We start from the raw sequence: 24,997 nt of genomic DNA on the forward strand, positions 1-24,997 counted from the left end.
ATGGTTATGGAAAAATAGAATTATGGAAAAATTAGTTTGCATGCAAGCGTCTAGTAGTGCTAAACTAAATACCAAAGTGCTATGGCTTTTCTACAGTAAATACAGCATTTATACAGTTTTTTTTTTCCACAGAACACACATCTCACCCAACATAAGTCGGTAGTAATTTATAAATACGTAATAATGCAGGTAAAATGTACAGCATAGACGTACCACTGTGAGAAAAGCCCATACATTTTGTTTGGCTTTATGCGTCACTTATGTTTTTTCGTTACATGCTGGGATTCCGCACTTTGTTCGGCGGTCATTGAACGCACCATAGATGCAAAACTTAAACCACCGTTAAAAAAAAACAGGCAGAATAATAAAGAACTTTGTTGCAGAATAACACAAAATAATTTCTTAATAGTTAAGGGAAATGTATTGATGATGGATATACAGCATTGAGCATGCACTTGAATCACACCACAGATCACAGGAGAATAATAAATACTATCATCTTTATTTAAATATTGTACAGCAGATCTGCATTGACCCGTACACCCAAAAATATACAGACATACTCTGGTTTGTCTGAAGAAGGAAGATGAAGTGTCTTCTGGGCATCATCAGGTGTGTCAGGAAGTTGCAAGCCCACAGTAGCCATCCCACTTAAGTGACTACATTGCTTTGTATTATTAAGGCTACTCCAGACTGCGCTCAGTGCTAGAATGCTTCAAAGTCGCATTGAATGCTTTACTTAAATCCACCCTTTCCCCAAAAGCTTGTCTCCCTACGTTATCTGACGTTGAAAAAAAACCAGTCCTTTTAGTGCAATTTTGTAAACAGCAAAGTTTTTTTTTTGTTTTTTTTTTTTTATATCTGGGATGGCTTTATCACTATTCCTCAGCTTGTGTCTGACTTGAGAAAAGATCATTTCAGGAGAAAATACATACTTATAGGTAAAAAGTGGCTTTTAAGACAGTGGGGCATACATGAGGTTTTAAACTCATGACTCCTTGCAGTTTGAGGCTTTGCGCTCAGTACCTGGCACACAGTCTAGGTTTTAAGGAATTATGTTCGCCAGTATCAACACACATGATACAAGGCACATCATAATCACACTACACACAAATAATTTACTAAGACATGTTTCTCTAACTGCTGAATATGTATGCAAATATGTAACATGTAGAAATGAACAAAAAGGAAATGCTGATTGTTAACATGTTTCTGAATGTGTTCTCAGTACAGAAATATTTTTTGTCACCAGACCAACTCCCACTGTGTTGAACTCTTTCAACATTGTGCGTTTCAGGCTGTTAGACCATTACGAGCTAATGTGGCTGAGCCTTTAGCCTTCACCCCCTTTTCATAAAAACAATACACATTTCAGCCAAAGCACAGACAAGCACTAATACAGTGGATCCCCGCATATTTACAATTCAGAATTTGTGACCCCGCACAGTTGCAGATTTGTCATCAAAACATGATTTTATTTTTTTTTTTACTGCCATTTTGTGGTTATCGTCTCCATTATTAGGTTGTTGATTGGTTGAAAACCACATCGGTAAAGCTTGAGTTGCACAGAAAGTAGAGGCTCCTCACTCACAGTGCAACCAAAAAATAACATGTGGAACACACAATGTAACTGTACCACACGGACTACGGTGGTAGTACTATATACCAATTTATAACCTGCAAGGCATGCTGGGTAACTTCCTGTTGCTTGTGTGCATCCCAGCATGCCTTGGAGGTTATAAATTAGTATAGTTTTTTTTGTATGTGGGTGTGGAAGCGTTTATTCTGCATCGTCCGTGTGGGGCAGTTACAGACCTGCCACTCTTGAAGACATTCGATGAGTAAGACCATTTTTATCACCGGAGAAGGGGAAATGTGCGTTGTTGAAAATATCTGCGTTCGTGTGGACTCAAACTTACCTTGATTGAGTTTTATTGCAGCTGGAATTAATCGATATATGACAACAGTGAGGATATTCGAAATCAAAGGAGAAGGCGTTCATGAAGGTGGACTGTCCTCCTTCTGAACACACACACACACACACACAGGAAATACTGTTCTACAAGCCAACCAGTCTTAACAGTCACAGCTCGAGGATTTGATGGGAGGTACATTTTAGGTGATGTGCAGAGAATGAAAACCGAAACGGGCGAAATGCAATAAAATGCAAGCAGTGAAGCATACAAGCGTATTTAAAGGTAACAATGCATGCCGTGAAAGAAAAACGTGTACATTTTAGCAGGTCTGCAGTTACACTGTGTTTCACATGCTACTTGTGTTGTTTTTGGTTGCACCGTGAGTGAGGGAGGTGTTTGGTTTGAATTTCTGCTGGTTTGTGTTTGTCAAAAATAAATAAGTAATAATACACATAATACTTTTTTATCTGTACTTGGCTGGAGACCAGTCCAGGGTGTACCCTGCCTCTTGCCCAAAGTCAGCTGGAATAACCTCCAGCTTACTCGTGACCCTAATGAGCAAAAGCGGCACACAAAATGGATGTATGGATAATACTTTTTATGGGCATCTCAATTACTCACGATTTTTCGCTATACGGCGATACTGGAGCATAACCCGAGCAAAAAGTGGGGATCTACTGTACTTGTATTGCGCACACACACAATCAAGACTTGAGCAGCAGCAGTGAGATTAAAGGGGTGTAATAGCTCATACGTGTCACAGCCTCAGTGTGCAATATTTGAATTGAACATGTATGGAAAAGGCAGCTGCTTCTTCATGTAATCTTATTGTTTCAACCTCAGCGAGGAAACAATATGTCTGAAAAGAACATCCCAGAACAGCAGTCACATCCAATTATAAAACATCTGCTCCCTGCACCCACATACAGAGGTTGCTAATACCCACTGTTAAAAAAATAAAGAGGAACCACACTTGTCTCATTAATTCACCCCTAAAGGCGCCACTTCCTATGCAAGCTCCATTCTCGACATGACTGATGAAGTGTATCCTTCCCTTCTGGCAGCCCAGCATGCGGCTTCTTTGACCTTTAAAAAGTCAAACAACTCTCATTTACTGTCTGAGGGTGAACATCCTCCCTGTCTGCCCAACCACTTCAAGACGACTCCGGCATGTTGCACAGATGCCGACAATGCTGCTTTCCTCGGATGAAGTATTGAGGACCACCTGTTGCTTATATTCCACCTCTCTCCATTCCTTAATACTTTTTTTTTTTTGGAGAGGCGGGTGATGGTCAGCTGAGGGTTAGGGGCAGAGTAGAGCTGTGGCATGCTGGGGGGAAAAAATGTCTGCCATCCTTAGTCCTTCAATCCTATTCAGCAGGAGTCCAATCACTCGATCCCCTGCAGAGACAGGTCACAGCTCCAGGCAGACCTTAGTCAGTGTATTCTGCTACTATGGACAGCAGCACTGTGATGTCATCTGGCTTCCCTCCTGGATACACACAGCACAATATCACATCAAAACAATGGCTCAGCGGAACCCGTTTATGTTGACGTTCCTTGGACTGGCTGAGTTGTCAACATAACAAAAACCAAAACTAAAAATAGCTATGGCTTGCACATTTACTTTTCAGTTTTGCCAGCGTTTAAAGGGGAGCTATTATGCTTTTCCTCTTTTCTGACCTATAAATGTTGTTGCAATGTTGTGTTCTCGTGTTAAACGATGCCAACGCGTTAAATAATGAGATTTGCGCATTTGGAAGTGAGACCTTAAAGCAAGTTGGGATGGCTCCGACGGGAAAATAATCTACAAAATCGAAATTGCAGTAATACTGTTGATGGGACAAGCAAACAGGCAAGAATGGACCAGTGTGAGTACGCCCGAAGGATTCTACCTTATTTCGAAAATTTTGTTTGCTTTGGAGACACTCACCTCGAACATTCAGTCCATTGTCACAGGCAAACTGCGCAAAAGGTGACATGTAGTTGGGGTCATAGGCCAGGTCGTGGGCCTGCTCCGCAATACTTCGAGCAGTTTGCTGTATGCTCTCATAGTTTGCGTTCTAAGGGGAGAAAAAAATGTTAAACGTTCTCTCCCCACCATTTTGGCACTGTGCACTCATGCTTCTTACCTTGAGTTTCTTCAGCTCCTGCAGGATCATGTAGTCTGGCATGTTGTCAAACAGACCATCGGTGGCGGTAAGGATGATGTCACCCAGCTGGACATCAAAGGAAGAGCTGTCAGCGGCATCTGGGCTGCATTCATACAAAAAGCTAAGTCAGGCAAGAAGTAGCGTGCAAGCGTAATAGTCAAGGGTTTCATTCTGTTTTTAAACTTTTTTTTTCCCCATAGTTGTGACCACATTTCCCCAACTGTTCCCTTCTGACGCTATGTCAGCCTTTTCTCTTTTTAAGCAACCCCTTCTGATCACGAGGGATGTCCCGATCCGATCTTCAGCACCACGATCAGCTGCCGAGCCGCTGTATTTTAAAGATCGGATAAAATCGGCTTCTGCCACAAGATCAGGCCAATCCGGTTGCCGTACAACATTCGTAGCTCTAGACCACATCTACTTCCACGACGGAGCGCTGCGGCCATCTTGTTTACGTGTGTGTTCCACAGCGGAAGAAAATGTGAGTGTCTTTGTCACATTCACATGAACGCACAGGCGACAGTGCGCAGGAATACGGTGGGAGACAGATATAACGTCGAGCATTTTGTCAAGTTTGAGTTTTTTGAGAAGGTATTTTTGTGATGCAAATGTTTTCATCTTTTGAATGCATATTGTTTTGAGAAGCCACACTCTTTACATAATTGTCCCCAGCAGCTAAGCAGAACTGGACTTCGGAGACCAAGTGGGGGTAAGTTGCTGTTATTGTACTACAATGCTGATGGGGATGTCATACAACTTCATGTCAAAAAATCCAAACTATCCCTTTAATTAATCAAGCAATGGCTAACACTGAACTAGCAGTGAGCTTGTCACAAAGTGAAATCACAGGGAGGTTACTAGACAGAGCACTACGACAAACTACTACTATGGGGAATAATAAAGTTACGTTAACGTAGTTGTTTACCAGCATTTCACAAAACTAGTGCCGCAAGGTATGCTGGTAAGCTGGAAGCACTCCCAGTGGAATACTTCATGTGGTCCAGGTATAGTGAATAGCAGGTATCTGCTGTGTTATAAGTGCACTGATAGTGACTAATGCTCACTTTACTGCAGGGGTGCTTTGGAAATTGCACCAGTTGTACATCACTGAAACGGGAGTTACTCAATTGTAATAAATAATTAGTAGATTTAAAAAATAAAAACTCATAATCTCCTGTTAGTTTGTCTCACTTGGTCTCCAAACAATCAGCCTAATTTGGTGCAAGACTGGTTCAACCCACACAGAATTTGACCCCATAAGAGGGAAAGCTTGGTGAGTATCCAAAACCAGATTTGAAATCTTCTGGCACATAAACTGTTGCTGCTTGGCACACACTGCCAATCAAAAACACGAGCAAGTGGAACATGACAGCCTGTTCCTGTGCACTCACTTTGACAAAACACTGCACTGTGCAAGGAACACACCTATTTTTACTGCAACTGCTCAATAGCAGCAGTGAAATCCATCATTTTTTTTTCCAGATCTGCAGACATGGAACCAAAAACTGCTTCTCGCCAGTATGGGCTTGTGCACAAGATTCTCACCTGTCGCTGAGGACGGCACCCTCAGCCTCAGGAGGAGCAATGGATAGTTGAAAGGGTGTGTTGAAGTAGTGCTGCTGCTCATCAGAACGGTGAACCACTTCCCCTCCACGAACCACAAGGAAGCCAGAGTCCCCCAAGTTGGCTGTGTGCAGCTGGTGACTCTGGCGGTCCAACACCACAATGCAGGCTGTGCTACTGCCTGCAAACACACACATGACACAAGCACCAAGCATGTTTAAGCAAACATTAAAGATCAGAGCCAACACGATCTGTATTTGTTATCTTGAGTACATGATGTGGCTTGGGTTTAACAAGGTCCTTCAAGGTGTGTTCACACTTGATATGTTTGGTTAAAACAATTTCTCTGATGTGCGGTGCATTTGATCAAGTGCGAATGTTCATCTTCATCAGAGGTGGGAGCAGGTCAGTGCTTTGCAAGCCCCAAGTTTGTCTCAAGTCTTTTAACCGAAGTTTCAAGTCAAGTCTTAATTAAAGACGTGCAAGTCCAAGTCAATTCAAGACAAGCAAAGTCCCAAATCATAGGCTTGAAATTTTCAAGTGCTTACAAATCGTAGCTGGGGTCAAAGGTCCTATATGTTAGTATTTTTTACTGCAGAGACGGCTATGTGGGGACAAAACACTGTTTTCTACAGTGTTTTTAAAGCTACAAATGAATGCTCCACTATTATCGCCTCACAATGGCGTGTCCCTGCAAAACAGCAAAGATGCATTGAAAACAATGCTTTTGAGCTGAACAGGATGACTACAATGTATGTGTTGTAAAGAGACAACAAGATTCGATGTGACGTTCCAGCACATGGATCCTCGTGCTCATCATGTTATGCTAAGTAAGATGTAGGGTTTATAAAATCTTTGCGCTTGGCGAAGATACAAGCTACAACATACAATGGTTTGTTCTATCCCCACCCATCAGTCCCAAGATGGAAAGATATTGAAAATATGAAGCGCCACAGTTTAGGAACTCTTAAGATTCATGAGCTGCTGGTGCAGGCAAAAGGCGTGCAGCCACACCCTACTGGTGACTCATCCAACATAATACTGTTTGGGACAAACCTTCAAAAACCCCTGCATGTGACTCACTCGCTTCTGTGTTTTCTGTCCAACCAAAAGTACACCACACCACAACACACTGTCACCCTGTGTTTAAGGACAAATCAGTGTCAGGAGGCAGAATGGAAAGTGACAATGGATATCAACTGCAAGGGACTTGAGTTGGGGCAGGTTGGTTCACACCCTTATGATCAAAAAGAAACCTCCATCCAAACTAATGGCAGAAGAAGTCTTTCCTTAAATGTGGAAAACAAATAGTTTTCAAATGTTCTGAACTTTTATTTTCATAGCTGACTTCAAGTTCTTCAAACTGCAAACTAGCTGATAGAATCAACAATGGCTTTCCTGTATGCAGCCACTCCATGTTGTTCAAGATTCCATCAATAAACAGTTCCACATAAATGACTGTATTCTTAGTAACCAATAGATTAGTACATTATGCTCGTCCCTAGTCACTACCTTTTGCTAGGTTAGTTATTATTGCTAGGTCTATAAAGCTTTTCCAAAACAATGTGGCGCTTCCATAGTCTGCAGTTTCCCATACATACACTCACTCATAAAAACATTATAATGAGACTGACTGGGAATGTAGGTGGCGTTACACTTGGTACAGTAGATGCTTTTTAACACACCTCATACGTACCCGGTCTGCCTGACAATAAGATGGGGCAGGTGGGATCAATTTTGCCAATTTAGTGACTTTGTATTCAGACCCCTCTAGATTGTCTTTTTCAAAACAGCACAGAGCAACAAATCTAGCAACTTTTTCTGGTCTTAATGGACACTAGAGCTGCAACAGCTAATCGATGATTAATCGCTAATCCAATGGATTATCTGGACAGCATAGACATTGACGGAACAACATGAGCTGGAAATCCCACATTATAAATATGCAATATAAAGTCACAAGAAATACTTCTACTGAATAAAGCAAAATTTATTCTAGAACAAAAACCACTCCTTACTCTACATTGTTCTCGGGTATTACCATATCTAACTTATTGTGTGGAGATATGGGGAAATAAGCATAAAAGTACACTTAACTCACTAACTGCAGTTAGGACACAGGTGTCAAACTCAATCACATAGGGGGCCAAAACTCAAAGCCTACTTTAGGTTGTGGGCCGAACTGGATATTAAGCCCCCACCCCGTCCCCCAACTTTGTATCTTCCTTACAATTTATCATGAAATGTTCAACACTTGTATATTTGTGCATATTGAAAGTATTTAAAAGCTTAAAACCTTCTTGTCCTTTTAACCAACATAATTGGTGAATGAAACACACTCGTATGCATCATCAACGCGCGCGCGCGCACACACACACACACACACACACACACACACACACACACACACACAGATGCTCGTCTGAAGTTGCAAATATGACTGGACATGCTCCAATAATCCACGCTGAAAAAAATAGTAGTTATTACGGTCAAACTTTGAGAAAATGTCTCATTAGCACTGACGACTAGATAAGTAAGCAGCCTACACACCTTTTACCCCGGTTGTGCGCACACAAAGTGCTGGGATTGGAACATACTAATATAATACACCCCCATGGTTGTGTTTTCAGGTTGGGACAAAATGTGCCTGACAGCTGGTGATTTTGTGCATTTGTGGACATACATTTTTTCAGCTGTTGAGCTAGCAGTAGCTCAACAGCTGATCTTGAGTAGTTCACCAAATAATATTTGCATCACCTCTTAGTATTTTATAAGTGTTCTATTCAAACATGACACCTGTATTTAAAGACAAATGAGCACGCTTCAGTGGAGATGTATTTTGTAAATAAATTGCCATTTAAATACCAGCAGTCACACAAAACACAAATAGATCACTTCTACTTTCTTTTTCTCAAAGTAGTTTTAATAGTTTAAATCATTATTTGGAACTAAATATATTATTGAACAATTCATTTCCCATTTATTATTATTGTTCTAAAAGAGGCATCAAATAAACTATGAGTTTGTGTCAAATAGTACGAAATGGACAGTACTTTTGTACTAGCCACATAGTACTATTGGAATAAATAGGTAGAATAAAGGAGGCTCGACATTTTAGACTTTCACTGTAAGTGCTCTCAGCAACTTTGCCATTAAATTAACAGTTTTGCAATGTCCTCTGTTCACGTCCTGTTGGTTGTTGAAAAACATGAAATAAACAAGTTACTAAATAAATAAGTCACAAATACTTGCTATTTCTCAAAAAGATAAATAAAAATGCAGACAAAGCAGCAGCACGACACAGCGGTGGTAGTCCGCCCTCCAATGCAGCCCAACACCAAAGCTTCAAAAAATTCTAGGGGAAACCCTGTATGAGGCTTGGGAAAAATTCAACTTAAAACATTTATACGAGCGAACAACGCTAAAAACCTTCAGCTTATCATTATGTGGAATCAAATTTTGGAATGGACTGAGCGAAGAACTCAAATAATGCACTTAAAAGGAGCCATTTCAAGAAACTGTACAAACAGTTGATGTTTACAAAGCACAGGGAAGAATAGTCCTGAACCACTGTGTACATACAATGCTGCGTCCAACCACTCTTGCACTTATTTCTCATTTCTTAGGACTACTTAAGTATTCCATTATCTGTACTCACTCAACATCCAAGTATATTTTTGTCAACTATTAGCGATTCAGCACTAATTATTATATATTTATTATTATGAATGTTACACAATATAAGTAAACATTACAAACCTTAACTCCTATTACAACACACCGTTATACTGCCTTATTTTCTTATGTTATTTCTAAATTGGTAAACAGTACATGTACAGTACATGCAGTGAACAAACAAATGTATTAGCAATTGATGTGAAATGGAGAGGGGGTAGGATTAAATATGCTCTGCTTCTTCTTACTCCTTTTTGGACATGTGGAATTGTAAATTGTAATACGTGATGTATTCCATTGTAACATGTATGCATGTTCAAAATATAATGAAACTATTACCATTACCAGTTCATCTACAAATTTTGGTAATCAATTAATTGTTTTTTGATTTAAAAATGTAAATATCCTCTGATTTCAGTCTCTGAAATGTCAATATTTTTGAATTTTCTTAGTTATCCGTCAGAGCAGACCTATCATCTTTGTGTTTTAGGCAAAACAAGATAGTCACACACATCAGCTTTGACTATGGAAAACAGTGATGGACATTTTGCCTCTTTTCTGATATGATGCTGACCAAAACACATACTGTTTGTGTTTGGTTCTTGTTGATTTGGGCCGTCTAGCGCCTAACCGATTACTTGATTAATTGCCTAAGAAAATAATAGTGTCCATTAGTTTCAGCCCTAATGGACACTTTTAGAAACTCTAATATGAAAGCATGTATTGCTGGTGCTGCTGTGGGCTCTTCCCATCTTAAAGCACTCACAGGCGGCTCTGTCTTGTTTGTGAAATAAAAAAAACACAAAAAGAAGCAACAGAAGAAAGTTCATTTGTATTTTTAAACATATTTGGTTGCTTTTCATGTTTTTGCTCACTTTTTGTCTCTTACACCATGCATCATGGCAAATTAGATGACGATGTCACCCCCACCACAAATAGATTGCAGTCCTGCAGCTGACTGTAGTTTTCCAATCCCCGGTCTGTAGAAATGTGGAAGTATTGAAATCCTTCTAGACAGGCCAACGATTTGAAGGATTATTTGCCATCTGTCTTTTTCATCCCAGCTTACATGCACTAGCTCTAATTCCATCACTGGCCAAACTGTGCACCTCCGAAACAAAATGGGGCAATTTTGTTTTATTTCAGCTCTTTTAGCTGTGAGGGTTTTTCAACAAGGAAGAGGGATGCTACATGCTACTAACTAACGTTTGAAGCCGACTGATCAAATGGATATCATTGCTTTCTTCAACTCTTACAGTACATGTCATAGTGTTACATATAATGTGGATTTAAATGATATCTGCTTTGGCTGTTGTGGTTGTGGTGCTCCTCAAAAGGCCCCTGACTACTATTGCTACTACTTTAAACAAAGAAGTAAAGGTGTTAAAGTGCTGCTCTTGTAGAGCGGATTAAAAAGATGGCTTGCTTTGACTGATTAATTTATGCGGCGAATCATTATTTAATGCACTCATGGATTACATGTCAATGACATCTCAATTGTTGGATATCGACATTCCATGCTTACTTCACGAAAGATAGTATGATTAATCAGACGATAGTACCTGTATTTCATTTGGTGGGAAACACTAAGCATTAGAACAGGGGTCGGGAACCTTTTTGGCTAAGAGAGCCATGAAAGCCACATATTTTAAAATGTATTTCCGTGAGAGCCATATCGTATTTTTTAACACCGAATACAACCGAATGTGTGTATATTTAAGGAAGATTTAAAGGAGGGACAACCCCAATAATAATCAAGTTTTGGTGTCTGACACGGAAAACATGGGTAGGACAGCTGGCATCGTGCCAGAAAATAAAATGGATGGATTAAAATGCATTAGAATGCACACTTTTAATGTTATTTTTAACACTGTGATTTCTGTAATGTTTTACTTTAAAATGTCAGGAAAACAAACTAAAATAAACACATTTTATGGTGTTAAGAAATGTCTGAGAGCCAGATGCAGTCATCAAAAGAGCCTCATCTGGCTCCCGAGCCATAGGTTCCCTACCCCTGCATTAGAAGAAGACTAAACAATGGTCGTAGAGAAGGGATGATGGGGTGATTTTTCTTAAAAATGATTAGGTAGCTGGGTTTTTTTTTTTTTTTTTTTTTTACAAATAGTGTGGTCCTAACTGCTTGACCTCACAAAGTGAGTTAGTATGACTCCACTCACCCAGCAGTGGCACTTTGTTCTGCAGCAGCTCATAATAGCTGGTTGTAAGGACTCCCACAGGGTTGCTGGGAACAAAGCGTCCCTCCTTCACCAGGCGCTCGCACGTCTTCATCAGAGTCCCCGAAAACTGTGACGGATCCACGCCGTAGTCTCGCCAACCTCCTACTCCATCTGCCACACCTACAATCAGTCACATACATTTGTTTGTACGCCTTATGAGAGTTGAGTATGACGTTAAAACAGAACCCAACATTTCTTAAAAGGCTTTCATATGTGAGGATCTTGCAACGTGCCTTGCAAATGAACAATGTCGATGTAGAACAATATGCACTCCCGGCAAAACACAAAACTGTGTTAAAAAAAATGTAAAAAAAAAAAAGCCACCAAATATGCGGGCTATACCCTGCTTATTGCTAAATGTTTGGTATTCCACTTAGTGCTGAAACTGGTAAGTGGTCATCCATGCATGACAGTTGGCAAATCAAAAATGTAAAACTGACATTAGTGTGACACACCAGCTAAATGGTTCACTTCACTGGGAATGCACCATCATGTCCACACAAATACGGATATTTTACATATGCATATTTTTCTACGTGTTTTGGCCTCTCCTCTAAATTGTGTGAATAGTAGTTATGTGCAGTGTTTCCCGTACATTCATTCACACCACAAATACATTTGGAGTGCCACAAACAGATAAAACACATTATGATGGGACTGTCTGCAAAAAAAAAAAAAGAAACTATCTACAAATCTAGGGAAGAGACTTTTGGAGACTAAAACTGAGAGGCTCTCAAAAGGGTGAGATGTCTCCTCGGATGTATCTTGTTTAGCATGGTACAAGGTATAGATGTGTGTGGTCAAGTTCAAGAACAAGACAGTTTGTCTTCTATTTAGTGGATTTATTTAGCTGTGCCAGTGTCAGAGAAAGTTATTTATACGATAGCTTTCACTTCTGCATCTCATTGCACATTACCACGGTGCACCTCCATGACCTCCGAACAATGTGCAACATCTTAATGCTTGACAAAAAACATTATCAATCAAAGACATAAACATGTACAAATTGTGGGCTTTCTAGTAGACTCTGACATGAAATCACATATCACTCTTGCCCCGCCCTCATCCCAAGTACTTGTACTTACAGAAAGCTCAGTCTTGTTTGTGACAAAAAAAAAAAAAAAAAACGATGAAAAAAGCAAAAGACACCCACATCATTATTCCTCTCTCCTACAGCATCCATTACAATGAATGCAAATGCTGGTAGTCGAGACAGTCTTGTCCTCTGACCATACATGGTCTTCTCCCGTCTTTGCCAGGAGCCTGCTGGCTGCTTTACAACAAGTCAAACCTCCAAAAATAACATGCATTGGTGAAAAATGTCCTTATGAACATACTGCAAGTGTTCCTTGGTTTTCAGAGAACAAGTTGCACACAGCCACTAAATAACAGCATTTAGTAATTGACAGAAGTGAATAAAGGATTAATAAGACGATTTTAAATCAATGAGGATTCCTGTTGCATTGGGTTTTGTGGTGTGCTTTGGTTCGCACAATAAAAGGTCAGTCATCTGAACTGTCTATTGACAGTTTGTGATAGACCAGACCAGGTGTGTCAAAACCTTTACACAGAGGGCCACATACTGAAAAATGAAAGGATGCAAGGGGCACTATGATATTACGTAAACCAACACATGTACATTTGCTAAGAAGTTATATATGTTTCAAATTTTCCAAATATTTCTAAATTTCTTCTTAAGTAGTCTTCAGAAATGTCCTTTTCGTAATATGACTTTATTTCCACAATATTTAGACTTTATTTTTAGAATATTCTAATTTTTTTTCCGAGTCTAATTTACCAAAAATCACATTTTGTTTGTTTTGTTGTCCATGTCTCATATTACGACTTTTTTTTTTAAACATTGTTTCTTTAATATTTCATTCAATTTTCATTCAAGTTTATTCTCGTAAAATTACGACTTTCTCATTTTAATTACTTTTTTCACTTAATATTTTTACGTTATTCTCGTAAAATTATGCATTATTTCCAACTATTTAAACTTTCTTCTTGTAAATTTTCCATTTTGTCCTCGTAATAATGAATTTATTCCCATAATATTTTGAGTTTCTTCTTGTAACACTATAAAACTTTTTCCACAACCTGATTTTCCAAAAATTACTACTTTATTTGTTGTTTATTTCTCTTTTAAGTTTTTTTCTTTAGTATTTCAACTTTATGGTACTAAAACATTATTTTCCCTCATGTTATTACTTTGTTATTTTAGTAAAAGTATGACTTTTGCTTGTTAAGTTACAACTTTTTTCTCTTAATATTTTGACTTTATTCTTCTAAAATGACTGACTTTGGACACCACTGTTTAATAAACCTGATCTTTTTAAATGATGGTTAAGGGTTCGTGGAAAAAGTGTCCCCGTTGACATTTGGTGAAAATCCACTCTAGTGACAATTAATGGGCCAAAAGAACTAATAACCATTACCGGATAAAACGGATCCGAACTACTTCTGCTAGAACCGTAAATCTGTCAACCCCAATCATAACAGGAATGATTTAACAAGAAATATTTAAGCCTTGGAGTTGGTCTGTGCTCTGTAAGCGTATTCTGAAACAATAACATTTAAAGAATACTGTTTTTTAAATGGAAAAAAAATGCAAACGATAGAGTCACGTTTCAAACGCTTACCTAAAACATCGGCAGATTTGTGCCTGGCGATGAAGCATGCGTCGTCCCCATAGCACATTCCTTTCTTCAGGATGCCTTTACGGAAATCCTTCCCGAAGCCGCAGCTCGCCGTCACCAGGCTGTAGTCGCGGCTATCCGTCTGAGAGAGTCCGCCGATGACAGCTCTGGCAACGAGTCTACCGTAAGACAGCACGGACAACATCCCCTACAAAGAAGCTCCCTCCTCCGAAGGCGACCAAGCTAGCAGCCGCCGTGCTAGCTTAGTTTCGACGTTAGCTCGCTATGTTGACTTGCTGTAGATGTTTTATGCCGATAGTAATGATTAAAAAAACAGGCTTGTGGCGCTTTACTCGAATAAATAAAATCACGAGAAAACGTTGTCCCTTCCGCCCCAAAAGGCTCTAAACTGTTGTCGCTCGGTGCCCGCAGCCATGCTAGCTCTGCCTTTGAGACGTACAGTGTACATAGCTGCTCTCCGGTACAGATCAGCAAGCGCGGTCTTGTGACTTCTTTGACGTCATTCGTCCTTACGCAACCTTCCGTCCCATATAAGGTAGTGTGTCAAAAATGCGGCACGTGGGCCCGTTACAGGCATCGGTATATTGTAAAAAAATAAAGTGCTTATTATTGAGATATATAATTAGATGTTACGCTAATTTGCTTTGTCACCTATAACAAATAGCTAATATGAACGTTTTGTTCAGATAGCTTAGCGTACAGTGACCTACATTAGATTGGTTTTAGCATTTTTTAAGGTGCAAAATGTATCAAAGTGACCCCCAGCCATCCTTTAGTTTTTCTGTATGGGGCCATTGGTGGAAAAGGTTTGGACACTGATATGTGGAGTCTACCACTAGAATAAATATGTCAACAAATACACCACATACATTTTTGCCAAAACAGAAATATGGTCAATTAACAAAGCTTGAAAAAAATGATCCATTTATGATCAGAATTTAACATTGTGTCACCATCTTTAAGTGTTCATTTCTACTTTTAAAAAGCAGAAATGCTAAAAAAAAACAAAAAACAAAACAATATTCAGTTAAACCTAATACACCCAAAGTTTATTAGAAAGATTTAAACATTGCAAGAGTGCTCCTTTATTCATATAATTTAGCACAAGACTGGTTTAAAAATGTGAAGAGGTGAATGAGTCTGTACTAAACTTGAAATAGTTTTACAGTAAACTGGTGTTTGTGACTGTCTCCATTGTTTCCGGCTATTAATAGCCATTACTAACAGTGAGGAATTAAAACAATGACAAAATAAACATGACACAAAAAAACTGCTTCAATTGTGCACAGCTTTAAACAAGGCATTCCTGTGCATAAGTAGCGTTATTGTTACATTAGTTTCTGATTCAACAGTCATTTGTGGCAAAGACTAGCTGCAAAATGGAGTGCAAAACACCTGAGGTTTTTTATGGTGACGTATAATTCACCCCTGTGGACAAAACAACAGAGTGGAAATTTTTTCAGTACTGGCAACAAGGTTAACCAATCCCTCAAACACAGAGGACAACAGAAGAACAAGAGACCCCCACCCCCAATCCTTTATTTCTTTGCTTGCTTGGTAACCATATTGCGAGGGGGAGTGACCGGACGGCTGCCATTGGGCTTCTTCTTCTCAGCTGGTTTCAAAATCTACAGGTTGAATATACAAAGTTATGTCATTAGTTCAATATGTACACTTTTTAAAAATCATTTTCTCCTGTGCAAAAGACTATGGAGTTATTCTGCTAAAGTGGCTCAATCAACTCAGGCTTCGTAATCAAGATGCAGTTCAACAAAACCTAAGTTACCCAAACAGAATTACTGCAGTATTACGGTACTGCAAGGGTGGTTCTCAACTTACTTTGTCAAGTCCGTTTTTTGGCTTTTTGCTAAGTGCACGTTCACATAATAGGGGGGTGTTTGACGTCATATTATTCTACTTCCGCTAAAAAATGTAGCTATCCTGGCTGGTGTATTTTACAAAAAATGAGTAAGTACTTATATATAGAGTGTTATGAGGAGTTCCCAAAATATTATGACTGCTAAAAGCAACAATGACTGGCCACTGACAGAATAATGCTGAGCATGTAATGCGCAAGTTAACACTGATTGATTATACCAACTACCCTGCTAGTCTTTTCATTTATCAACGTTCAGCTTTGCACAACTTTGACATCTTAACGAATTGGGGCAAAATTGGAGCAATCTTTGAAACGTCTTCTTGTGGTATTTCGTTGTGACCACTAAATGGCAGTGTTGACGTGAGTACTCGCGCAAGGACTGCTGTGACATTTACATTTGTCAGTACCAGGACGTTGCACTCAAAATGCCCAAAATGGTGAATAAGCAGTGGGGGTGTTACAAGATCTCGCGAGATTAAAATGGACAAGATTTCTCGTTCAGAAAAAGAATGTCTCGTGGGCACTTGGCCTGGGACGATAATTATATTAATCACACAATAAATGAAAATGAACTTGCTAATTTTGCCGGCCTTAATATATTGTGTGCATGCGTGCCTGTTTTCCATTTATTTATTTATTTTTTAGAAAGGGACAGTGCATATGCATGAACACTTGAGTGTAAATATGCCAGAATTAGCCCAAAGGCTACCTTACATCAGTAGTCCCTGGCAGGTCAAAGAATAAGACAAGGAAAAACTAAGAGAACTGTGTGACAAAGACAGTACATGGACAATAAGATAAAACAATAAAACACAATAACGACATACAATAAGATAAAACATTATATTAAAATGAATGGTCACAGATCTGGTTCCTCATAGGCCATTGTTTGAGATGGGTTTTAAATGAATTGAAGGTAGTAGAGTCTCTTATAGCAACCGGGATGTTGTTCCCAATGTCTGTACCTTTGACTGATAACACCTGCTGGCCAAATGTTGTGCGTCTGTTAGGTATTACACAGTCACCTCTGGTAGAGGCTCTTGTTACCTTTCCATTCACAGTGCATTTCATCTTAATAAACTCACCCAAGGGTGGTGGAGTGAGTCCATTTAAAACCCCATATATTTGAACAAGCTAGTTTAAATTTTCTATAATTCTCAAAACTAAGAATATTGTATTTCTGGAGAATGAGACAATGATGAAACTATAATCATATAATCATTTTTTATCAAACACTTTTAAGGCCTTTTAAGAGTGATTTGATTAATTTTAAAGTTGTCCAGCTTGTCAGTGACCAGTTAATAATACAGTATTCAAAATGGGAAAACATCATGGAATACATAAACATTTTAGCAGCATTTTCCGGCAAAGATGATCTTGTTTGCCTAAAATTCGTAATATTAAAATTGACAATTATATATATATATATATATATATATATATACACTGTATATACTGTATATATATATATATATATATATATATATATATATATATATATATATATATATTTATAATTACATGTTTTTAAAAAGATAAAAGTAGAGTCCAGATAAAGTAGAGTCCTCGTCTCCCACCTCCAAACAGGCAGGAAGACGGTTCACTCTGTGCATTGGTTTCAGTACTTTGGCGCATTTGTTCCATAGAACAACGGAGTGAGCCCTATTGTCAGTCATACAGTCTCTGTCTCGGTGGGTGGAGGCAGGAAGCATACACACAGAGTGCAGAAGAGTGTAAATAGAGTACGTTTACATGTAGTCAAATAACCCTACCATAACCGGAATATTAGCAACAACCCGGTTGCACACGGCCATGTAAACACCAATAACCCTTTTGAAAAACCCGAATATGCTCATATTCCGTTTTTTAAAAACCCGAATATTACCCCTGGTTACTCTTTTTCTAACCAGAAAATCGGGTCATGTATACGCCTATCGGGATATCCCGATCAAATGTAACATTAATTTGTGTTCTGCGCATGTTCTATTGGAAAGGAATCTTGTGTCTTTGTCAGGAACTACTTGTAAACATGACACGCAAAACCCCACACTTTTGGAGCGAGGGGGAAACAAGCCACCTCATTAGTGACATTTTGTCTTTTATTGACGGTAGAAAGTACCGCAATAGCAAAATCTATCAGAAGGTGAGCAAGAAGTTACAGGAAGCAGGGTTTGTACGCATCCTCAAAAGTGTCCGGGGGGCTCTGGGGATGTAGCATGGATGTGGATGGCACAGCTCCCGCTCCATTTCCTATTTCTTCACGTTCTCGCCTTCCATTAACAAAGAAAGTGAGACAGAATACTGTCAAGTACTGGTGGTGGGTCAGTACCAGCACCAAAACGCAAACAAAGGCGTTCATTATCCGCCGTGCCGGCGTTGTTGTTTTTGGATACAGGAAGAAGAAGGGGAAATGACGCGTATTGCGTCATGACGTTTACCGTGTGTCGAAACAACAACGGGTTATTCCAAATGTTTCAGAAACTGGAGTATTGACGTTAACCCGAATATCCAAGATTCAAGAGAGTTTTATTGTCATGTGCATGGTAAAACAGCAGTTATACCATGCAATGAAATATTGACTACATGTAAACGTAGTCAGTGTAGAAATTAAATTAGTAGATTGCAATATATTGTTATTTATTTGTTATATTTTTTCATTGTACTGTTCATAAAAGTAAAGTTAAAATCTCATCTCATCTTGTTCTCCTAGACCCAAACTTATGTATCGTCTCGTCTCGTGAACTGAGTCTGTGCCACCCCTAGTAAGCAGTGATACACACTTACTACCCCAAATAGTCGCCATCTTGGCTATGCAGCGAAAGGGGAGGGACTAACTCTAGTGCTTGCAATACCCTGTTAAATAGGAGAGAAGAAGAAGAAGAAAAAGTGAGTAAATATTGCCATTGCCAATTCCGGTAAGTGCGTAACGTCAGTCATGGATGTGTCACTGCTCACCGACCGGTCAGTGCTGCACAATAGGATGGCTGTCGCTCTGAAAATATAGAATATCTGGGAATGCAGATTGGTGTCACATTAAAAATGGTTAATTAAAAATACATGCCGGGCAATGTTTTGTGCGACATCAGTGTTCGCCGCGTAGTCTGAGCGGTAATACAATTTGAGCTTTGCGCACATGAAGATTGCTGACGTCCGCTTTGAGTCCGCACAGACCTGTTGACGCCGTTCCGCCCAAGTATGCTTGGCCCTTTATTCTCTGGCAGACCTGGGGCCTCATCTATAAAAGTGTGCTTGGAATTCTGATGAAAAGTCTCTATATGGCAGAAACACGAAATGTACGTACAGACAAAAATGTGTTGTACGCACACTTGACGTCATATTACCTTGAGTGCGTATGCAACCCTGCCTCATGTCACGTCCTCACCACGCCTCTACTTCACCATAGAAGGACAATGCAAAGTGACTCGTGAATATGGTATTCATATTGCATTGTTACGGTGTCGCTGTCATTCTTAAATCACAGCTGGCAAGAATATTAGAGGCTGTGGTAAGACAGATAAATGTTGGTAATGGTGATATAATTGACGTATGCAACAAAAAAAAATACAAATGCCGACCTGCCACAAATACTTTTGGACCACTATAAATGAATGAATGCAATTACTGTGGTTGGGCACTTACTGGAAATGATGCAATATTTAATATAACTCCTATTTAAGTTTGGGAAAAATGTCGTAGTCCCTCCCCCCTTCCACTACTTACCGAGGGTCCATCACTGCACATTCACCATTTTGACCATTTTGAGTGCGGGTACTACCGCACTTCTCAGCGTGAACACACTTATCAACTGAAATGACTAAATAAGTATGCAGGTGCACAAACTGAGACAAGGCTAAAGTTTACCACATCACGTCTGATGCAATTGAACCCATACTTTGTAAAAATAAAAAGAAGACAGTCCATTTAAGGCTGCAAAAAGGACCTCACCTGAAAAGAGCACATGAGAGTCTCATCCACACTCATCATGGCGCCAGCATTGTCAAACTCCCCACAGTAATTAGGCGCAGAGAACAGAGTCACAAGCTGCCTTTTTGCAAAAAACTCATAGCCGTCCTCAACAACCTGTATGAAAGAAAATATCACAAGATGTACGCTAAAGATGCAACCTTTAAATACATATACAGTCAACCCTAGCTACGCCTGAGTTCAAACATGGCCCTCTCACGGTTTTTCAAAAATTAATAAACTGATAAATGATCTCTGTTTCATGGTTGACTATGGCCCATTATTAGTCCAAAAATATTGGAAGACAAGTCATATGCAGTATTCTGGCCACTACTAGGCGTCAGTAATGTTACATTCATGAGACATTACCAGCATGAAGTCAGTTATGGATGAAGAGTCCGACACGACAGTGAAAAAACAAGTTCTCCTCCCATTCCGTGTGGCAGTGGTGCGTTTCTGACTTCTTACTTTGTCCTTCTTCCCCACTCAGTTTCAAACCTATGCTTAAGTTACGAATAAATGAATCGGAGGCTAATCAGTTAGCTCAATAAACAGCTATTGTTAAAGCAGCAGCCCCCTCTTGTGTCACTTCAGGGATCCCGTAATTCTGCAGGTCTCTAATAATGTTAAAAAAAAACGTTTTTAGAAGGTCAAACAGGTTTTCTGTGCTCAAACTACAAAAATATTTGATTTATTAATGTTGAATCCTACTTTGCAGAACTTCACCTATCGCGGTCGGGGCTGGAACCAATTAACTGCAATAAATGAGAGACAACTGTAACGCTAAAAACATCTGGCTAATGTCAACACAGAGCCCCGTCACAATCCCATTTGTATTTTGCTAAAATAAGAGACTTTATTACCTGATGGGCACGACAGATTAGATCCAGGTCATGCTTGTGCAGAAACTTGGCCACCACCTCTGAGCCAAAGGTAAATGATACACCCCGGTCATTCTCCCCCCAGCCCAAAACATCCTTGTCTGGATCAGACCACAGCAAATCGCAGAGCAGGCCCTGGTCGGGGACGTCAGTGGGGCGCATGATGCGTCTGATCTGCTCCATGGACTGAAGGTCAGGTGAAAGTCCTGTACATAAAACAGCAAACGAGTACAAATAAACACTCGGTTATTGGTGTTGACGGCTAGCACATTTGGTTGAAGCTCACGTCACTCCATAGACTATTGCTCAAGGTCAAATGAAAGTGGTTGACGTCAAAGTGACTAGTTTGAACATTTGGTTTGAAAACATATTGCAGAAATTGTCGTCGTCATCTTCAGGCAACCCAACAAAAAAAAGGAATGACACGTTGCCACTGTCTCAATTCTTGTCAGCTTCTTTCAAGGAATTTTAACAACTTTCACATTACTGTTTTAAAACAACGCAACCACCACATTCAATTTCCACTATTTCCACCACATGATAACAGTTACCTTTGTCACAAAAGTATCAATACTGCGGAGCCTGTTTAAGTCGCTCCCATCTATGTCGACCAACTCATCAAATCCTGATCCACCATGTTCTTCTTATTACTGAAAAGTGTCAGCTTAAGTCGACATACATTTCGACCGCTACTGTCGATAGAAAATTTGAGACCCCAAAGAGATGATTTTTATGAAAAATTTGTCAGTTTGTCAACACGGGTTGCAGTATTGTCAACTTCACTGTGATATACATACAGTAATCCGTTGGCACTTTATGTTTCGAATTTCACGTTTTCACTTTCAGGTTTTCAACTTCCATTTATAAAGAAGGAGTCCTACTTCGTGGAAATTCACTTATCACAGTCACGTTTGGAACCGATGAACGGTGATAAACGAGGGATTACTATATTTGTTTCAATTTTGTAAAACAGGATAAATAACATTATACAGACAAAGCTTTGTGTTATTGTTAGTACAAACGTTTCAGCTATTTCTTGTTAGATTGTGCCTTTTGCTCTTTTTATTTTTGCTGTTTTGTACTCTTCCAACACAGCCAATACATAATTTTATTTATAATTTTTTTTTTTTTAAAGAACTCCACATCATCAATTGCAACACGTTCTAGTTCATCTAGTCTGTACTTCAAATATTTACTTTAAGCTCTGACAAAAACATACCCCCGTGACAGCAAAAGATCTTCTCGTCCACGATTGCAGCGATTGGGAGGCAGTTAAAACAGTCTGTAAAGGTCTTCCAGAGTTTGATGTTGTACCTTCTTTTACCTAGAACATTTAAAAGGAGAACAATTCAAATTAATCATTAACTCAGAGCTCTAACAACTGACTGAGTAGGTCATTCTACTGTGACTACTGACAAAACAACACACACTGCCTGGTCTTAAAAAAAAAAAAAAAAAAAAGGTCCCTACGTACGTTGAATGACACAAGAAAATAGCAATAGCAAATAAGTTACAGTGAAACATCAGTTTTCGTACGTCTTACGTACTAATCATAACCCAAATCATACTGTATGATTTGGGTTTCGACAAAATTGTCTCTATAAAATTCATTTTTGTCAATGTTTTTGGATATCTAGAGCGGATTAACTTGATTTACATGATTTCTTATGGGAAAAATGTATTCAGTTCTTGTACATTTTGGTTTTCGTCTGACTTTTTGGAATAGATTACTACAAAAAAACGAGGTTTCGCTCTATTTAACCATAACTGATGCACCGAGTAGCTTGTCAAAAGACACAAAAAGATGTTTCAGAAGGGTTAAGTTATTGCATCATTGTAGGGCTGCAACCAATGATTATTATTTTAGTCGCTTAATCTGAAACTGGTTGTTTCGATCAAGTAATCGGTTAGGCCCTAGACAGATCAAATCAATATGAACCAAACACAAAGAGTTAGTGGTTTGGTCTGCAACATATCAGGAAAGATGCAAAAATGGCCATCAGTGTTTTCCAAAGTTAAAGCTGATGTATGTGAATATCTTGTTTTGCCTAAAACATAACAAGATAAGACAAAACAAGATAATAGAGATTAATCGATTAATCAATTAAATATTGCAGCTCTGGCATCAAGCATGAGAAAACATCTAAGAAGATTGCTTGAAAAGACAGTGGTACGAATCTCCCGTCATCAATACAAGATCTTGGTGAAAAATGAATGCAATGCCGGGCAAAAAATTTGAATTATATCACGGAAGAAAATGGACTTTTACACAATATTCTCATTTTTTGACATGGTTCTGTATGTAATGACTTACACTCATCATAAAAGCCATATATTCTGTTGATGGAAGCACACTCGTGGTTCCCCCTCAGCAGGAAGAAATTCTCTGGGTATTTGATTTTGTAGGCGAGCAGAAGACAGATGGTTTCCAGAGACTGCTTCCCCCGATCTACGTAGTCTCCCAAAAACAGGTAGTTGCTCTCCGGAGGGAAGCCCCCATATTCAAACAGTCTCAGCAGGTCGTAATATTGCCCATGGATGTCACCTGAGGTAGAGAGTTCACAGGTTTACGTGGGTTTTCACCGGTTCACGGGGTTTAGGGTTATCGTCATCATAATCATTTTGGCAATCACAACCCACTGTAGCTCTCACTGCTTTGGCGAAATCTTACCGCATATCTTGAGAGGGGCTTCGAGCTCCAGAAGAATGGGCTGACTCAGGAATATCTCTCTCGATTTCAGGCACAAACCACGAATCTCATTCTCTTGCAGCTGAACATTCTTCCCAGGTTTGGCTCCTCTTACTGGAACAACACACACGCGAGCGCACACCGCAGATGTTAATTAACGTGCTTGTGTGTACACGAGAAACAAAAAAGTGGGACAATTTCAAAGTGAAAGACACAAACTTGCGTTGCCTCCAGATGTTATTGCGCCTTCAACTGTTGACAAACATATGCTAACGCTAGCCAGCGCAAGCTAACACCGCCGCATAAGTCGTCTATATTCTGACGAAAAGCAAACATTTGACTTACCTTCTAAGAGACGTTGGATGATGCTGTCTATATTGAGCTTGTCCACGTCGGCCATTTTGGTGTTCCTGTTAAAAAATATCAAGTTTATTCGAAACTGGGTCTCGGCGTTCAGCTAGCCCACTAGCAGATAGCACCGCGACGTTAGTTTAATGTGTCGTTTGCGAACGATCCACCTCTTAGAATCGACTCTTTGAAGTGAACCTCTTTTTTCCGTTAAAGCCGCACGTGAATTGTTAAATTAAAACAACACAAAACACACTACTAGGGAGCCCCACAGAGAACGTAGTTTGTCTAGCTTTTTTCTTGCAGGACGTTGCCGCAATATTAGGTAAAAATAATAATTATTAGATAATTACTCTATTACAGAATTAGATGCTGGAACGTTGAAGCAATGAATAGCAGTAAACAAAAGCTGAGGCACTTTGTGTTTCTGAATGCCAGTCTTTGCTAAAGACTAGCAAAAAACGTCACCTCAATGCCGCTTTTCTTTTACTTTATATTTTGTTGTGTAATGTTTTCTTGACGTTGTTTTATTTCACTGTAATAGTATTAAATTTGTAAATAATACACACACAATCAGAGATTGGACTTTTTTTGTCTAATTGAGATAGGTTTTTGTTTTTGCATTTTCTCACTTGTTTTTGTTTTTGTTTTGTTTTTTAGCCATTTATTCCATGCTGAGCATACAAATGAAGCCATATACATAATAAGCATTTCATGTAATTATATTTTTACACCAGACAGCTATTTTCAACGTATTTTGCTAAGAAGTCAATGTAAGCAACAAAAAATCTGAACCTACGTTTTGGTCTCTTTTAAGGGAGTCGAGACAACACAACCGACTCCCTTATAAGAGACGAATTTCCCACCACAAGTGGAAACTGGCAGCGGTTTTCAGGAAGCTGCCGGTGGCTGCTGCTGCTGTCCCCTGATGGACTGTGACGTAATAAATAAGGGACAATGGAAAGATCTTGCTGAAAGTCAGAACAATCAATTTTCCACCACTAGGTATTGTTGTTTTTTTGTTGTTCTATTT

At 39.3% G+C, this 24,997-nt stretch overlaps 2 protein-coding genes across 3 annotated transcripts; both read right to left on the reverse strand.

Moving 5' to 3' along the window:
* Positions 1 to 133: 133 nt before the first annotated feature.
* Positions 134 to 15,080, reverse strand: pptc7a (protein phosphatase targeting COQ7 a). The gene is made up of 6 exons (XM_054773980.1): positions 14,187 to 15,080; positions 11,485 to 11,664; positions 5,615 to 5,813; positions 4,049 to 4,172; positions 3,850 to 3,979; positions 134 to 3,408 (listed from the first exon to the last, which is right to left on the reverse strand). The coding sequence occupies exons 1-6, from the start codon at positions 14,386 to 14,388 to the stop codon at positions 3,350 to 3,352; spliced, it is 894 nt and encodes a 297-aa protein (XP_054629955.1). The 5' UTR covers positions 14,389 to 15,080; the 3' UTR covers positions 134 to 3,349.
* Positions 15,081 to 15,265: 185 nt separating this feature from the next.
* On the reverse strand, positions 15,266 to 24,124 carry LOC129180006 (serine/threonine-protein phosphatase PP1-gamma catalytic subunit A). 2 transcript variants are annotated; one of them, XM_054773978.1, is made up of 7 exons: positions 23,962 to 24,124; positions 23,599 to 23,730; positions 23,242 to 23,472; positions 22,147 to 22,251; positions 20,910 to 21,133; positions 20,029 to 20,163; positions 15,266 to 15,832 (listed from the first exon to the last, which is right to left on the reverse strand). In XM_054773978.1, the coding sequence occupies exons 1-7, from the start codon at positions 24,014 to 24,016 to the stop codon at positions 15,743 to 15,745; spliced, it is 972 nt and encodes a 323-aa protein (XP_054629953.1). In that variant the 5' UTR covers positions 24,017 to 24,124; the 3' UTR covers positions 15,266 to 15,742. The 2 variants fall into 2 exon arrangements, with proteins under 2 accessions (XP_054629953.1, XP_054629954.1); XM_054773979.1 differs by lacking the exons at positions 15,266 to 15,832; positions 20,029 to 20,163 and adding an exon at positions 20,170 to 20,801.
* Between the last annotated feature and the right edge of the window lie 873 nt (positions 24,125 to 24,997).

Source organism: Dunckerocampus dactyliophorus, chromosome 4 (assembly GCF_027744805.1).
Source record: "Dunckerocampus dactyliophorus isolate RoL2022-P2 chromosome 4, RoL_Ddac_1.1, whole genome shotgun sequence".
NCBI classification, from domain to species: Eukaryota; Metazoa; Chordata; class Actinopteri; order Syngnathiformes; family Syngnathidae; genus Dunckerocampus; species Dunckerocampus dactyliophorus.